Here is a 19,907-nt window from a genome sequence, read left to right as displayed (position 1 = left end):
AATGTGTAGAATAGTATATAGTATGTTTTCCAAAAGTGTTACACGCGCATATGTGGTTTTCAGTCGTCATAGAGAGATCAATATTTTTGAAAAATTCACGTCTTTTGTTTTCTGCTCTTATGATATTATAGATAATAATATATGATACGCACGGTTGCATCTCAGTATATTACGATATGACGTTATATTATGTGTTCTGCTACTATATAGTATATATGATTAAAAACAAACCCGAGGCTTTCAATCTCACCATGCGATGGTATCACATAATTTATATACTCTATAATCTACGTATATCATGTGTTACTACTGTTACTATACGCATTTTATTGGCGTCGGTAATTTGTTATGAGGTTAATCGACGGAGAGACATGGCGGGCTGTATTACGTGAAAATCTATATATTATCTGACAACTTAAAATTGTATAATTTACGTAAAACAAATTACGCGAAACTCAAAAGCGCCCATCGTTAAATAATAATATCTTAAGTATTATAATTTATAATTGCTGTACGCGTCCGTATTATGTGTATCAAGCGCGGGTATATATTCCGGGCCATGAAAAGTTAAATTTAAATTTCCAATCGACAGTAATAAAAACGATTATAGTTCTTGGCTGAAGCAGCTGTTGTATGTACATACTCTTCTTACGCATAGTAAATTACGTCCACCTGTACGTTTTTCTACTCGGTGGAATAAGACTTCGAATTATAAAAAACGCTCATTTAGCATTTCGGGTACTTGACTAAAAAAAAAAAAACCGGTTAATTAATATTCCAATTATACGCTGTATAAAAAATGATCGCAAATCGCTTTTTATTTAAATTCAAAACCCGTGTGCATTTTCGTTGCTTCCCGTTCAAACCCAGTTACGATATCTATATATATTATAAAAACTAGAATCTCAAAAACAAAACCGTTGTAATACGATAACGAAAAAACACACACTTCGCGCCCGACTCGTCCACAATACCTTCGTGATATTATGTTATCTTCGATGTGTATAGTTTATCAATACCTTACTCCTGTTTGGCGTGTGTGGGTGGTTGGAGCAGTCGTGGTAGCGTCCGAACGACGGCTATTAGTATCAATAATAATGACAAAAATACATATCATAGTGTATGTAGAGGCATATAATATATTATATGAGGTATGCAATGTACATCCACTGCTGCACGAGAAATAATATCGTATTATAATATTGGGTAGTATATTACATTACTATGTATACCACGAGTTTACAAGAAGCGACGATAATACGACGAGGACGGTGCACATGATGGAGGTGTGTATATACATTATCTATATATATAAGTACCTATGTACTTACATGCACCTATGTAATAATATATGTATACATGCGGGTATATATACTGAAGTCTGAACCGACGGAATGGACCGCGAACGAGGCGTTTTTTCCATACGACTCGGACCCGATCGTGACCAGATCCGGCGGCACGCTGTGTCCGATAAATCTTTTTAATATATAAGTATATAACACACATATATATATATATTTATACACGCGGTATACGCCATATTATCGTATATATAAAAGTACCTACACGTCGTATATACACGTATATATCTATAATATTCTTATCCTTCTAACTTCGCCGCCACCACGGCTGTGCATTATTCAACGATGTGCCCCCGTCAACATATTGTAGTGTGTGCCTCGTAGGTGTTTAATATACAGGGCGATCTATTATAGGTACTTGACTTATTAAACGGCGTATAAATGTTTTTTCAGTCGATTTTGGGGATTTTAGGAAAAATAAATTTTTCAGTTAGTTTGAATATTGCAGGTATTGAAACCCGATCACGTATTGTAAGTTGTTCTAAGTTGTATAACTATTTACTATTGAAAAAAATTTCATTCTTTACCGTTTTGTTTTTATAAAAACGCGTTTCAATACTTCACAACCTAAAGTGTAAACTCTAAAGTAGGAATATTATAAATTTATAAATAATATCCTTTTCTAAACATCACATATGTATTGTAATACGTTATTTTTTATTCAAAAGCGTATTTTCATGTTTGGATGCGATAAAAAAAATTGGATTTTTACGAAAATATAGTGCAGTTACTCGTCTCATAGGTACTGTATACAAAGTAAAAATAATATATATTTTTAATTCTTGAAAATTCATAGTTCACAATTTCTGTTGAAAAATAAATTTCGCCGCGTTGAATTCTAATAAAACTGATCGCTCTGTATAGCGCAGTATAATATACTCGTGCGCTTTGCGTCGTAGGGTCATTAGACTTGTTGTAAGTCCGCTCGACTAGCCCGTATTGTCGCAGCGATCGCGTTTTTTCGCAAAAGATGAACGCCGCTATAAGAAGCTCTGCCGTCGGCGGACGTTTTGCAGATCGCGGCGATCACGAGAAAATGTATACCTCCCTCTCGCTCCTCTCTCTTATTTTCCTCTCTTGTTTTTCTCTCTTCCGTCCATTCGTTCTAACACCGTCGAACCCCCTTTCCATAATACACATTTTCATATGACGATCGTCCCCAGGCGATGAGTTGGTGATGGGTGAGCAACCTCTCCGCTCACGATTTTATTTAAACGACGTCGGCGGTACCCATATAATAATACTACTAATATAATATAATATACATATTGTACGAAAATAATTTATGTCAGATACCACGCATTGTAGTATAATATCCATGCATATATTTAGGACTCAGAACAGGTGTCTATTAAAATATTATCAGCTACTATATCGTTTTATAAGATCGTTCCAGCTATAATATATAGGTACGGTTTTAATTTTTTCTATTCGCAATTTTTTTGTTTTCGCTAACCGGATCTCAGCGGCAATGCATATCTTGTTATTATACCGTGGTAACTGTATTATTAATAAGTAATACCTACCATAATATTATACAATATATTATAATGCAGGTATTATAATAATTTAAATTCGTAATATTTAGGGTCTAATTCAATGTAGGTTCTCACTTCTCATATTCATTATATTATTTTCCATATTATAATATGACGACGTATACTGTATAATATAGCATGCGCACTATATGCATTATAATATTAAATTTCTTTTTGTTTAATAACTGCTGCAAACTACAGTATTTTAAAAAAATGTATATATATCCACAAAAGTGCTATATTACAAATTTTAATTTCTATGTACATTATTTTCATTCAGATCGTCAGGCATAACAAAAATATTATTTAACTGTTACAGTCAAAAAATATTAGGCTATTTGCCATCAACTATAATAACTGATATGTATTCGATATAATATAATTATATAAATAAGTAGGTATACTCATATATAACTATTTGTTTATTTTTATTTATGTATTTATTAAACCATTTTTATAATTTTAACTTAAATCACCATAATTGTATTATTTAAATAAAACAAATATAATATAACCAAAAATATTTTAATTTGATTATTTTGCATCGAAATTACAGTGTAGTCTGCAATAGCAAGGGATACAGATGATCTGAAATTAAATTTTTCTACCGCGAATATCAAAAATATTTAAATATTTTACCACGAGGAAACTTTTTTTATACAAAAAATGCAATAATCATTTTAAATTTATGGAATTAGTTTTTATGCTAAACATAAAAATATATTGGATAACAAATAAAATATAAAAATATAAAACGTTTATATTAATGACTTGTGTTCCTATTGTTTTAATCGGTTGATCAATTAATTCTACAGATGCGAGACATAATATTATATAACCACTCCATCTATCATATTATATTATCCCCCGTTGTGTTATTATATTATATATAATGTATATACTAGTATACCATATATATATAGTAATTTCACATCTTCAATTATTACTTTTTTTCCAAATTTTTCTTTCGGTTTTCATCCCCTCGGTTTTTTACCATCATTCACAACAGCAATTGTCATGAAAAAAACCAATTCAGTTGGTCGGTGGGATTATAGTTCTCATGTTTTAACAAATATATGTATATATTTCTCTCCGGGGACTGCTGCAAGAGTCCCGCGATAAAACATGCATAAATACACCACGCGCGCACATTATTTTAACAATGAGGATTAAAACACCGAACGGACAGATATCTGATATATTATATTTTATATAGAATAAGTCAAACAACAGAACAAACAATAATAACGCGACACTGCACGTATAAACTATATCATATTGAGTATATATTGTGTACACAATTTATACTCAACGATTATACACAAACATACCAATCATAACCGAACATTTATGACGACATGACGCGTGTAATATGTAACAAACTTTGAATTTTTAATTTTTCTAACACAAATTCGATTTTAGAGCGTATATTATGATTTAATGTATTACATGTGTAATTGGCTGTATTTAATTTCACCAGTTTATTCTAGTTATTATGTATTATTATCATTATTATTGCAGTGAACGCATGTAGGTACTTAATACTTTTACATCATCGTAATGATATAATGTGGGTCTTGGGATTTATCATATACCTACGCATACAGCAAAACATACATGCACACCGAACCGAATGTTGGGTAATTTGTCTCTGGAAAAAAAACAATCGATAACTTACAATTCGTTTGATTGCGGCGGCGGCGGCGGCAAAACGCACTTAGACCGAGACTTTCACTGTACGTATACTGCAGGGTATACCTACATAGATATAATGGATGTGTTCGAGGAGGGCTCGCAGCGTAAAACTTATATATTTATTCTTTTTTTATCGGGTACGATGTATACTCACGCACAGTACATACAGTATACACACACACACATATGTTGTTCTACCTATATATACAATCTTTGCAAAAATTTTCTTTGGCTCTTGATGAGCAGCTATATATGTGTATGGCTGTTACACGTAAAGAATAAACGCTAACTATATATTTAATACATATATATATACACACACACAGACATATAGTAATCCGTCGCAAAGTTGCCCGTTGTTGTGCGTCCTTATCGGATTCCAGTCGCGACTCGTATAAACGGATTTTTCTCGTTTGCCAGTTTATTGACGGTGGACCGATTGGCCGTCGTCGAATCGTTGCAATTCCGATCCAATAAAATGGATAATATCTTTCCAACGATCTACGATTATGTACTTAACTATTTTTTGTCTCCTCCTTTTATTTTTATCTCTGAGGTGACATAGGTAGAGATAATATGCCTTGTTTTTTATACATACACGTGCACGGGGGACTATATTGACATAAACTTTCTTTCTAACAGAAAATCTGACGCGTATAGGTAATGCACATTCGTAAAATTGTCATCATAATATGCTTTTAACGGACCAAATAGATCGATTGTAAAAATAGTTAGACATTCAAGTTTAATCGCCTGGAATATAATAATGTAAAATATAATATACAGTGTATATTATAATTATATAAAATGCGAATACTTATATTATAATGTTAGGTACATTATATTATGTACTTGTGGCAATTGTCAGTGTTAAATAAATGCAAAACGACGAACTTACAAGTTTCGCTGTAATTAAAATGTATATACTTAATTAATTCTGAAAAATCAACGTCATAATAATAATATGACATACCTGTATAATGATGGAGAACTTAAATTTTAAATTTGAGCTAATTGACATAAAACTTACTGTAGTACCTATGTTATACTTTGCACATTCATATATTATAACATCATACCTTTATAATTTAGAAAAAGAGATAAATCGTACAGTTGATATTGTTCAGTTTATTTCTTTATGCATATTTATTGCGACTGAGACATTTTTTAAAAAAAATAATTATGTAATAATAATATGATATTTTAAATTTTCGTACCTATAAATTATATAATATTATATTATTACCATATTATTATGGGAAGTCCATTATCCATATTATATTATACGTTTTGGCAAACGCGGGGTCGAGTGTCTTGTCGAGAAGGAATCAGTTTATATCATATTATAATAATAATCTTTGCCGTATAAGTGCAGTTGACGGATGTGTGAAAATCCTACATTAACATATTTTGAACGCGATGATATCTTTAAACCGTTTTAAAATTCTATTTTCCTATACCTAACGTACCACGGCCCCTATACGGGTGACACGCACCGCACACGAATACAAATTACGATATTCTTTATACGGTATACCTCCACAAACACACATCGGCGACTGCGATATAAATATAACCACAGCAGCGTGAAAAAAAATTTCGAAAATTACACATATATATGATATTATATTGCATTTATGTGTATACGAGCGTTATGACTCTGTGTGTATAATATAATATATGTGTGAGATTTCTGAAAATATACATGGGCATATATATACATATACAATAATACATTACATACTATCATTTATCACGGATGGTATGCACAAGTGTTTATATTATTTTATAATAATATAATATTTTTAATGTAACTATACGGTAAATAATAAAATATGTTTCAATGGGGATGAAACGTTTTTTATTATTTTTGAAAATGTGGTCGAGTATATATTCTATAATATGACTTTATAAAATCTAAATATAATATGTTTATAAATTATGCGTATTTTAAATTTTAATATGATATACAATGCGCTCCTCAAGTATACATCGCAGTGTACGGCGGCGAAACCGCGATAATATAATAAACAGCTGACGACGAAAATATGAGTATTATATTAATTATTATAATAATAACAATAACAATACAAAAATGTTATTATATTATATATTACGTTTGTTGACGCAAATCTTTGAACCTGACAAGTTTTGTTGTATGCACCTATATATATTATATAATATAGCGACGAAACTCGACTCCGCTAGTCCTAGGTCATATTTTACAAAAAACACCATATTTTATTAAATGTATTGTGTGGGAGACGCACCAGGCACTCCGTTATTATAATATTCTATACATCCCAAGAAAATAATTAAACACAATTTATATTCATTTATATAGTCATATATTTATAAAAATCGCCACCAAGTAATTGAGCATTTTAACATTTTAACATTTCAACATTTTAAGTTTGCAAAAAAAAAATTGTATACCTGCGTAGTACGTACCAGCTTACATATTATTTAGTTTGTTATCCAGCATTATTCATATAAACTAACAGCATTTTAATATTAATATATTGTATTCAATGAGATGTTTAACAGGTAGTTTTTCACATTGGAATATTTATGAAAAATAGTAACTTATTAAATTTTAAGTACCACCCATATAATCAACACATGTCACTTCACACTTGAGAGGGCTTTCGTAACTTAAAAATCAAACGGTATATGGTTGGAGGTTCAGTGCATGGTTTTCTCAGGGTTCTTTAATGGAGGGGTGTAGAAAAATTGATTGCAATGTTAGCCGTGTGATCGTAGCCAACAACACAATAGAATGTTCAATTTATACATGAAAATGTTCTCTCGACTCATAGATCCTGGTATACCTAGTTAGTGGTATATTGAATAAAATATAAAATAATTGGTAAATATACTGGCGGCGGGAAGTATTGAATTGATTTGCTTTCAGTTATGCCCACCATAATATTCTTATGGTTTAGCAATAACGGTTTGGATAAGTATCTGAGTCAATGTAAAATACTAAAATCTAACAAGTTTTTCAAATGTTCAATGCTCGGCTCCAATATCAAAAGTATACCTGTTATTCGGGATTATAAAAAACAGCCCTTGTGGGGGGGTTCATCCCCTATACACGGTCCCCTGTGAGAACGCCCATATAGGACGGAGGGTACAGACGTACAGTTGTGCGGGTATACTATTATTACCGATGCTCGTAACACACGCGCGTACGCACACACATAATGTATACAAACATAATATATAATAATATGCACATTATATACGTAGGTATGCGACGATTGAATTCGCACAAGCACTTCAGACGGTCCTCGTATTATACAACACTGGTCCTTTCACATCATCGCCCTGCGCGGTCCTTGCACCGTTAAAGGTCGTCACCCTCATATATGCATATGCCACAATATAATACAATAACGTTTTCTGCTTTTTATTTTTCACCGCAACAAGACGTCATCATATCGGCACGAAGACCATAGTATAATATATAAACATGCCCTCAGAGTAGTAGTATTGCAGTATTGCAGGGTAATATACATATAATATAATATGTACCTATAATGCAATATAGGTACAACATATGACTGCGTATTATTGATATATTATGTATACATATATAATAATCGGAATAAATCTCTCCTCTCGTCAGAAAAAATATGACGAAACCTTTCTTAGACGCATCATATACACTGGCATTGCTATACAACAATGCGTTCAGATTATTATATTTTTTTCTCTTCGACCCAGCGACGTTCGTCCGTCCAGATCGGCATTTCCGGCGTTCGTCAAAAATAATCTTCTATAGCATGCACCGTTTCATATATATATAATATGTTATGCGTAAAAATACACCCCCTGCCATTAAATCAAACTATATATATATATATATATTATATTATACGGCACACGTGTGTATAGTTGTTATTAAAGGTATAGTCTTTCTTTATTGTGGATGTACCAACCGAATCGACGTGTACGCGCCTATACTATTATACCCACTTTTTTTGTTATATTTTGACGATTCGACTAGAAAATGGTTCCAGCAATGTGTAACGTCTTATATCGTTATAATACGATATTATATACACACCACCTCATTTCAACAGTTATTTCTGCAACGAATACTACGGATACTTTTTTTATTTGTGAACAAAAAATTGAACTTGTTGAGAAAAAAACTTTACTGAGTACCTATCTTTAAAGAAGTTTTTACAAGGATCGTATTATGTATTCTAATAATATAACACGTCTTATAATACACACATATTTATAATAACGTGACATAGGTTAATTGGTATCGTCGAAAAGTCAAGACTATATAAAAAAAACCCGTTCAAATCAGTAAACGAAATTTATTACATATTATAATATGTTTGTGACAGTGGTGACAAATCATAATATAATTCTGGTTTAGATCCATCCTTATTTATTTATTTATTTGTTTTTTACAGACAATGGCACCCAAAATCATGTTGCTGATCACCTTGTCAGTTGCGTCCGCCGTGCTAGTCTCCGCCGCTTCCCCGCCGTTCGTAAGTACATATATACTTTTGTCATATAATATATGTTTAATGTATATAATGTATATACATTATAGCATTATACATTATTATACACCGTTTAGACGTAATAAAAACCATCCGTCTGTCAAAAAAAAATCTATATTTTAAAAACACGCACCACGGGGGAATCTCATTTAAATTTTAATTGCTTCAGAGGCGACCGACTAATAACAATTATTATTATTATTATTATTATTATTATTACTATTATTATTATTAATACCTCCACCACGGCGGCATATAGTTCGTCACGTTTCCCAGGCGGACCTCCTATATTTCTCGACGTTATACTATTTTCTGTGTATAGGTACCTACGTTTAATTAATCGTAATTCATAATTTATGTAGGTGTGTGCCTATGCGGCCATACCTATATACATTATATACGCGTATATTTAATATAGTAAAATATATATACGTACACACTATACATAGTATATTCGTAATATATACATTATATGTTTTGTGTAATAGAAAAATAATGATCGTCGGCTACTGTTGTGTTATGCGATATATATTATATAAAGTGCCGCGGCTGTAAAAAACGCCGACGGAATCGTATATAGTATAGGGTACCGGTTTCCCGGGTAATGCGTGCGGGGAAATAAATGAAATAAAATAAAATAACGATTCGCTGAAAATGACGACGGATCTGAAAAATATTGGACCGTTAGTTGTATTATTATTATCATAACATATAATATTATTACATTATGACGTACACGTGTTCGCCACGAAGACCGGATCACGTTTTTGGAATGCACTTTACATTATAAAATAATATAATATTGGCCGCCGTCGGGTGTGAATTTGACATTGAATACCATTAGGTTTGCCGGCGGTGTATAGTGCGTACCTTTATATACATTTATAAACCTATATTATATATATATATATGGCGTGAACGCTTAACGCTGGCCAAGTAAGTATGTAGCGGGAGGAGTAACTCTTTTTTTTTATGAGAATAATAAAATTCTATCATTTCGACATTAAAACGCATTATATTATTATGTATCTTGATAAAATATTAACTCGAACTAGTAACTACCTACCTAGAACGCGTGTTAGAAAAGGACGGAAATTTCATGGTGTCATTAATACTTTACGTGCGCATTTTAACACATCTTATAAGCAATCCGTGCCGGCGCAAAGAGAACATCGCAGCGACGCCATCGTTAAATTATTTCTGTAAACAATTTCAATAAAATACCTAACTTTTCGATAAATATTTTGATTTGTATTCAGCATTCAAATGCATAGTAGGTCCTTATCTGTTGCTATACCGGTATAGAAATTAAATACATGGCATATATAATATACTGTTAAAACACCATAGACTGCATGATGATATATTTATACTTGTGGTAAATGAAATGTGAAAATCTAAAAATGAATTAATTTTAAATGGAATTCGGAAATTGTATTACCTAGTCTAAAATGCATATAAAGCGCCCCTAAAATGTAATCTTTTTTAATTTTTATTTCCTGGTTGCTTTTTCTGCCTTAATTATTTAAGTGCCTTAATAGTAAATTTAATGTATATACCTACGACCTACCTATTTTCATATGTCACACATATTACACACGTAAATTAATATTAAATAATATGTTCAACTCGAAGTTTTAAAATATGTGTGTACCAACGTTATTGTGTTACCTATAATAGTAATAATTATACTAACTGAATTTTAAAAAAGCGAATTCTTTCAACAAAACAAAGTAATGGGAAAAAATATAATGTAATAATATGGCTGGTCACATTATATTATATGTGATTAAATAAACTATAACGTACCAAAACGTAATAAATAACTTTTTACTTAAAACATAATCCATTACATACTTGTATAGCTAGGTATATACTATTTAGTACCTACACGAGAATGTTATTTAAAGTCATGATGCTCTTTATTCACTCGCACTTATAAAGATTTTCTCATAATAATATAATATATAAAATATTTTCCAAACTATACGTTGAAACACAAACCATATAGGTACTATAATGCTATACGAACCTACTGAATATGTATAATTAAGTCGTGCGTATATATATATAATACATAATAATATGTATGCATTATACAATTCGTCGTATTGTAGTCGTATATGTCCTAAAAGTTATATTATATCTAGGTGACCGTCCGCACCTGAATATATTCACATAGTATATTATTGTAATAAATAATAAATGCATTCAAGATTATGCTTAAAAATTAAAACGCACTGTAATAACACTGTGGGTATTAGGTTTATTATACAGTTAAAAGGTCGCTTTATTTTACTATTTCTTTCCGTGACAGCACAATTTATTTTGATCCACTATCCGCGTGTAAAATGCTGTAACTTCTTCACTACTTATAGCGGATGTTGAATAATTTATGTGAGACGCCGGAGCTACAGTAGTATTAGGTGTACCTACCTACCTGCATATAATATGTATAGTAGTTTATAAAAAGCGAAGCGCCTTCCGAAACTAACAAGGTGGGCCGTGTTAATGGATTTTTCTTGCAATTATATAATAGAGTGTAATACAAGAATATCAATTAAGAACCACGCGGTGAACTTGTATAATTTTTCGATATACATATAAGTAATAAGTATACACTATACTTATATATATATATGTATATTATAAAATGTGCTACGATATTATAATGTAGGTAGTAGGTAGGTACGTATTTTAAAATATAACGCACGTGGCACGCGGTACTTATATAATATTCATAATAATTTAGCGGTATGACTTTTCGACGAATATTCTGGTTTTGGCACGCTGCAAATACGTCGACGAGTCTCCGCCATTTATAAACGGACCGCGTAACGTACGTGAAGATATTATTGTTAATAATAATTAATATACGCGATGTGACTTTTGACGGACGCCTTACCACGACGCCGTGTAAATATTATAATAATATAATGTTGTATGAACGTTTAAAGGCATTCACCGAGATTAATTTATGGTCACGGGTGTGGTTTGTACCAGAGACCACCGTTGGCGCCAATGGTACACACTATACACACATAGCTACGCCGCAACGAACGGACTAAAGAACAAAACGGTTATTCGAAGTGGTTTTTTCGTGGCCGACCAGCATCGATCGAGCTGCAGGGTTTTATTTTATAATCTCATGTGGTTTGGCCGTTTGGATTTCATCGTATCGCGAGTATATACATGTCACATGGTTATATGTACATATAGATATAAGGTCAATACTCTGGAGAGTGGAGAAGCGCGTTTATACGAGTGTATATATATATTATATATAAGCATATAAGTGCAGTAGTGAGTATATATTTTTTCTGATTTGACTTGGTCTACAAAAACAAAACATTAGTCTAACGTCTCGGATGTACACACGTATAATATTATATCGATCGACGATGAAAATGTATCAGATGGGGGCGAGTAGAATCACCGCCTCGGTCGAGAGAAAAAAACGGAAATGAAAACGTGTCGAAACGATTACCCGCCACGTCCCTAACCTCGCTATATATACGTGGCCATGCTATATATATAATATTGTTTTGCTGATGTGTTCACAAGTCACAAATATACAACTACGTCGGTGCAGGGCACGAATAAGGTGTCAACGAGCAAACGGTATTGAAACCAAACGTTGTATATATGTAGGACGTAGCAGGTATACGCGTATTATTCCGTCTCGAGATTCTCGGCCGGAAACGCGTGAGCGATCCAATCGATATATTTCATAAGCAGACGACGGTTTCGCCATCCCTTATTCTCGAGAGCAACCTAGTGAGATACCCGCGGGCCACGGCTATGACCGAACGACGGCGAGACGCACGTTGCTCGTGTAATGGTCCGGAAATGGTGACTGACGGGGATGTCGCGGTCGAAAAAATGCAAAAAAAAAAAACCGAATGAAGGAGTCGATAATATAAGTGCGCGGTATACCTACTAAGCGGAGTGATGGTAAACCCAATGCCTAACCGCACACCCCATCGTCTCACCGAAGACAGTTCGAGAACGTATCAATTATTTATTTCCATATTACTATTATAAAGATAAAAAAAAAAATACCTAATGACAATAAAGATGTTTATCTGCGCAGAGTGCATGGCGCTCGATGCATATCTCCGTCGTCTGAAAATAATATTATTTCGATCGACAACTGCGCATCTTCATAACGCATGATGATAATACACGTTTTGAAGCATTTGAACGAGTTTTTTTGTCTTTAAACGTTTTACACGTTATCGTAAAAAAAACGCTTCTCACCGTGACTTGTTTTTCGTCACAACGTCGTCGTCTACTTATTCTCTAATGTCTCTAACTATTTCGAGATACGACGGCACGCAATGTCGTAGTAATGCACTAGAGGAGGATTTCAGTAAAAAACATATATGTATTTTAATTCAACGGCCGGGCCCGACGTGACTATATAGGCACTCTGCAGCTGCAGCAGTTCGTAGCTGCGAGTTTACGAGAGGGTTACATTAGGTAGGTATACCTATGCATTATGTTTTATGAGAAAATTATCTCCTGCAACAGTGCGTTCTCAAAAGTTATTATATATACCGATGATGGCAGTAAAAAACGAAACAAACTAGTACAGACGAGCGGCTCGCTCTATTCTATATAGCTACAGTCGGTGCCCAAATATTACCTACGCGTATATATCAATCGATTATTGGGTACCTATACCTAACGACTTACGGTCGTCGTTGTCGTGTTGTAATGTGCTCGTGGTCGGCGGGTTTCAATAACTCGTGAAAATAATAATATTATAATACCGGCACAACGCCTAAAGACAAATGTAATAAGTTATAACACACATATATATATTATGGTACAACCGAATGCCACGCCGGTTTAATACCAGAAATCACTATACCTACCTACCACGTTATCATTGAACGACGCGCGCTGCACCGCCTATATTACATAGTCGGAATCATCGACGATAAATAATAGAAATATTCGTATACATATTATATTATGCGTATACGTACTGCATACAAAGGTATAATAATTATTCACGAAATTAAAACTCATAATTCTCGGTGGTATTTCATTTTTATTTTCATCTATTAAATATTAATTACACGCGTGATCGTCTTGTACGATCAGAGACCGCAATCTACAAATATACGAATATAATAAATACGATTTATACTTATATGCACAGCCGTACACGTGTCTGCAGTTTCAATTGTGATGAGTGACGATTTTTTTCATAAAATAATTTTTGTTTTGCAAACATATTTATTTTTTGCACATTGTCTTCATGTTTATCTTTAAATGAGTGTTATAACCGTATGGCGACTGTAAACATTTCGTTCTAAGAACTCTAGTACCTAATTGCAAATAGTCCGGAGTATACTCCGTATAGAGTATATGGACTTTTAAAATATTGTATTATTGTAATAGTGTATAGGTACCTAATTTTGATTTTTGTTTTGACTCTCTTGCCAAATTATAACTTATTGTAATAAATTATTGGCATTTTTACTAAAAATGTTCTTTTTTGTTTAATAGCAGTTTTAAGTAGGTACCTATCACCTATATGATATATCACATTATGTGTACTCACTAGTCACTACCCCTTTGGGGTGTTAAATTTATATAAATAAATAATAAATAATTTGTCTGATTAAAACTCGGCGATGAATTATAATGTTAGTGTTTCAGTTAGTAGTATATAAAAATAACTTTATTAATGTTAACGATTTTAATGCCGATGAACCCTATTATAGTTGGTTATCATGCCCGTATTTAGGGGGGGGCAAGTGTACCCTGTTACCCGGGGCGGAAAATTGTATGGTAAATTTAGGAGGCGGCAAATTTATGTTGACATATTATTATTGTGTATTAATTGCATCAAAAAATAAATAAATAAATATTATATATTTTAATTTTTACTATAATCTTCTATTAAAAGCAGATAAGTATTACAGCTAAAAACGTATATTGTTTTCATCTATTAGTCGGAAAATAATATTAATAATTACAAAAAATATTTACTAAAAACTATAAGCTAAGAAAGGTGTTTTGCGTTGGAATCAGAAATAACAATTAGGTAATGCAGATTTCAAAGAAATTAATAATTATCACTTTATTTTAAAATCTCCAATCTAGAAGAAAGTTACAACTTATAATTAATGTATCTAGATTCTAGATAATATTATAAATTATTATTAAGGCTGTTGAAAATGAATCGTTTTTTCGTAGTATTTACGTGCATTTAGAGTTTAGACCATTAAGCGGCAAAAAAATTAAACGCTTATAAAGAAATCATTTTATTAATTTTTGTTTTACTTTTTTTACAAAAACTATAATATTATGTTTATTTAACATTGGTTTTCCTAGAGATTTAAGAGATAACTATTAGATGAAAATATTAAATATTGCAACGAATGCAGTTTAAGGATAGCTTCAAAGAATTATTTTCTTTAAAATGTGTGTTTTGTATGCTCAGTATGATGGTAGGTACTTTAAAAAAGTCTGTCAAATTTTCTTTGTAAGTTATGGTTAGAAAACTTAAAAACTACAAAATCTTGTTATTTAGCTTAAAATACCAAAAATAACATTTTTGATTTTTATTTTTTTGTAAATGTGAGTTTTTTTCCTTAAAATTTTGGTGGAATCAAATATTTCAGAATTTAATTATTGTACTTACTTTAAATTATATTGTTAATAAAGTAATTTAAAAAAAAAACCCCCGACGCGACGGGTAGAAATTCGCAAACAAGCGGACTAGTGTATAACTTGGAAACTAAGTCCGATCGACAAATTCTGCTTGAATCACTGATTGTTCTTAACTCATTGAAATATAAATGTTTCCAAAACAAATCTGACCGCATTTACGCCACAAAAAAAATAGTTATACTTTACATTTTAAGAAATGCCTTTTTTTAGGGGGTGGCAAAATGTGTTGCCCCGGGGTGCAAAATGTTCAAATACGGCCCTGTTGGTTATATAGTGGTTAGACTGTGCTATACCGCGGCAATATCAATTATTGAACAGTTTTTAAAGTAAAAATTAATAAATTAAATTGTTAATTATCTCATGATGGTATAACCTTAATTATTATTTACTATCTTACCACTCATTTGCTTAAAATCGGCCAAGAGTAATTAAAACGAAAACGTGTCTGACGAAGTTCATTCATTTGTTTTAATTAATAATTATTACACTTTATATTCAGTCAGACGAAACCTTGCAATCGATTTGTGAATTGTGTTTGAGATACGTTGCTTAATACTGTCGTTCCAAGTGCTCCAATTATTGTACATTAACCACAAGATTTTTTTTATATAATACTCTATAAATCAGCATATATATATAGGCGAATATAAGTAAAATCCTGTACATAATATCTTCTTACAATATATATATATTGCTGCAGTTTGATGCTTCAAACATTGTATACTCTCAAAAACCACTAAGAGGTTGTGAACTGAAAAAAAAAATCGAATTGAATCGAGATGAAATCTCGTCGTGATCTCTCACAATGAAAACATAATATCACTCGTGTTGTAGCTACGGCAGTCACATACTATCATGGCTGAAAAATACCCCCCATATTGTTGTTGCAAAACCGAGAGATTTCACATTGCTTTCAGTTTTGAATTTTTTTCCCGTAAAACATATATGTTATAATATATAATATGATATTAGATAGATATCTACTCGCGACTCTTAATGTTCATCGCGTCGAGTCCCCCGATTCCGTTCGTATTCACCATCATCGACGTTTTTTTTTTAGGAAAACGCGAGAACATGATGTTATATTATATAATAATACGAGCACCACGATAATATGAACGATTATAATAATAACAGTAACGTTGTGTCGGTGACGGGCGTTTTTCGAGTTTATTATTTTCGTCTCTCGAACATCCGTCGGTGATATATTGCAGTCGTCGTATAAGAGAAAATAACAACAAGATAGATAATAAATAATAATGATAATAATAATAACAATAATGGATCAGTATAGGTATATAGGATTTAAGACGCGGACACGTCGCCATCGGGTATATATACTTGTCCCTAACAGTTTGCAATTGTTGGGGTTGGAGGGGGGTGGATATAAATATTGTTGTAGCGGATGAGAGAAGCCCACAGTGCGTAAGAGCGGCGGCGTCTATACAGTCGGCCAACACGCCGACAAAATGCCTTTTTATTTATATACAGTTTTTTCTCCAGTTTATTTTTTCACTTCTCGTCTTGACGTTTTCACTGACGATGTCATTTGCAATGCTATATACATAATAACAATAATATGTTACGCTCTACGGCAGTGTACACGCTTCTACATTGCAGTGCCAATCGATTTTGTTGTTATACGACATTTTTATTTCCCTTCGGTTCTCCGCGTATATGATACACACACACATAATATTATATTATATATATTATGTATGTTATAGGTATGGTTATTGACATGTCGGGTCGATCGACTCAGGACTCGTATCCGCACTGACGAAATCGTATATTTGTATCAATCTGTGATGTACATAATAATATGACTACCTATTTAGACTTAATATATGTGTATGAGAAATCGAATAGACCCCTCCACCCACCCTAACTAATATATTTATATCATACGTCGTCGCGTCGTCTTCGACAATAATAAATAATAACAATAATAATAATAATAATAATAATAATATAACATTGTAAGACCGTAAACCATACACGGTGCATTGAACTTTAGTAGTCTACGAAACTTCCTAGTTTTTCGAATATATATAACTCATCTCTCTCCGCGGCCGTCTCATTTAATATTCAAGGATAGAATATGTACATGTATACACATTACGTGTATGTAGTAGTAGTTCTTTTTTATTCTTTTTTTTTATTATTTGCTTTCGAAACGAAATCAATTGTATTTGTTCGTTTGAACAAATACATTTGCATTTATTATTCTGTGCGTATAGGTACACGTCTTCACCGCAAAGTTATAGTATGCATAATACAAAATAGGTATATTACCTGCACCGAATTATATGAGGCTATATACTTACTCATACCTAAAATAGTTTCAAGTTTTTCGCGGTTTCTGGAAATTTCAAACGAACAAACACAAAATATTTTATGTATGCCTACATGTATAATAATATGGATATTTATAATTTGATATTTTAGTTATTATATTATAACCGAAACTCAAATTGTTAAAAATAAAATATATAATAGGCACAATATTTGTTATATATCTAGAAAAAAAACAGAGAACGTGTCAAAATTATAATTTTTCAATATATTCTGTATTAAAATATAAAAAGTTTCGAATTTACTCCTCCTTACTCTTACTTGTTACCTTTAATTTCATATTGCCGGCGGTACTATACATAAACATAATTTATTTGTGCATCGCACTCTATAAACATTTTGGAAATAATTTTACAAGAAAAAAATTATGAAATTTCTTAGTATAAAACTTTCCCTTTGATAATATTTAAAGTTTTATTTGTCATCAAACGAATTACTTTTTTTATTGTTTGTTAAATCATTATACCATTCCATAAAAATATATATATTTATTTAGTATATAAGGGCAATAATGGAAAACTTTTCAATTCATGCTGTACATCGTAGTTTAATTAGTTTGTTTTTAATATTTTACCCTTTTCTTTGTCGCTTTGTTAGTATAGTCTAAGCACTAGACAGTTGCAGTAGACCAGTAGACCTTTATCGTAATTTTTAGGATGAAATTATACTATTTATGTACCACACATATGTAAGTAGGTTTTTATACGTGCGCTGACCTATAAAGTAATGCGTTTTATAATAAATTGTGTGGGCATTTTTTTGTTTAAACTTATTAACATTTATTTAAATTGTTTTTCTTTTTTAAACGTATAGCAAGAACGCAAAGCCATAGTCGTTCTCAAGGGACCCGGCCAGGTGAGCGGTAACGTGACATTTATCCAGGCTAATCGCGGTGGCCCAGTCATGATAACCGGAGTGGTGTCCGGTCTTACCGAAGGACCGCACGGTTTCCACGTTCATGAGAAGGGAGACGTGACCAACGGATGCATATCCACCGGATCGCACTTCAACCCACAAGGGGTGAGTAACAACGTTAAATCTGATAAAATAAAAATAACACAATATTTAACGTTTTATGCGATTCGGAATAATAGATAACGATTATAAAAGACAATTTTTTTTGTAACTCGAACATAATATAAGTATACCTACGTTTAAAATATAACGAACCTACCACTTCAGTACCACTACTGCAATTATAAACGCCGCGCAATTATTATCATTTTAAATTGCGAAAAACCAACTGGCAGTGCTGCTCTACCGTTGTGAATTTTATAATATTATAATAATAGATATATACAATCCTTACAAATTACACAAAATAAAAATATAATTTCACATTAATAATGATAACGTTGAGCGCTCCTTCGGAATAAATAAATGTGACGTAGGTACAATAATTCACATTCTTACCTAACGAATCGAAGGCGGTGCGCTTAAATTTAAAATAGCCACGGTACCTACATACCTCGAAAGCGTAATAATTTTAATATTCTAGTTCTCTCTGCGGATATTAAACTCGAAAATGAACATTATTAAAACGTTTCAATAAGCCTCTTCCGACGAGACATCTCGCGTTCGTATATTATGTTTTATAGTTCTTCGCGTACTTTTAATGGTGCGCACACTATTCAGGATACACTGCCGCCGCCGCAGCAGGTAAATTATATTATATACAATATTACAATAATATAATGTAATCTGTTGTATAGTCGTAAAATATACGCGACTGAACCGCG

General features: G+C 32.1%; 1 protein-coding gene across 1 annotated transcript in view; it reads left to right on the top strand.

The window, feature by feature from the left end:
• Nucleotides 1-19,907, top strand: part of LOC100162795 (superoxide dismutase [Cu-Zn]-like) — an 81,545-nt gene that overhangs the window by 27,574 nt on the left and 34,064 nt on the right. Inside the window, exons 2-3 of the mRNA NM_001162681.2 lie at nucleotides 9,028-9,108; nucleotides 18,982-19,188. Of these exons, the coding sequence (NP_001156153.1) occupies nucleotides 9,031-9,108; nucleotides 18,982-19,188 (285 nt within the window). The 5' untranslated portion in view covers nucleotides 9,028-9,030. The remainder of the gene's footprint in view (nucleotides 1-9,027; nucleotides 9,109-18,981; nucleotides 19,189-19,907) is intronic.

The sequence above is a fragment of the Acyrthosiphon pisum genome, chromosome A2, assembly GCF_005508785.2.
Source record: "Acyrthosiphon pisum isolate AL4f chromosome A2, pea_aphid_22Mar2018_4r6ur, whole genome shotgun sequence".
NCBI classification, from domain to species: domain Eukaryota; kingdom Metazoa; phylum Arthropoda; class Insecta; order Hemiptera; family Aphididae; genus Acyrthosiphon; species Acyrthosiphon pisum.
The sequence above is the reverse complement of the archived record's forward strand: the minus strand, read 5'-3'. Positions and strand labels throughout refer to the sequence as shown.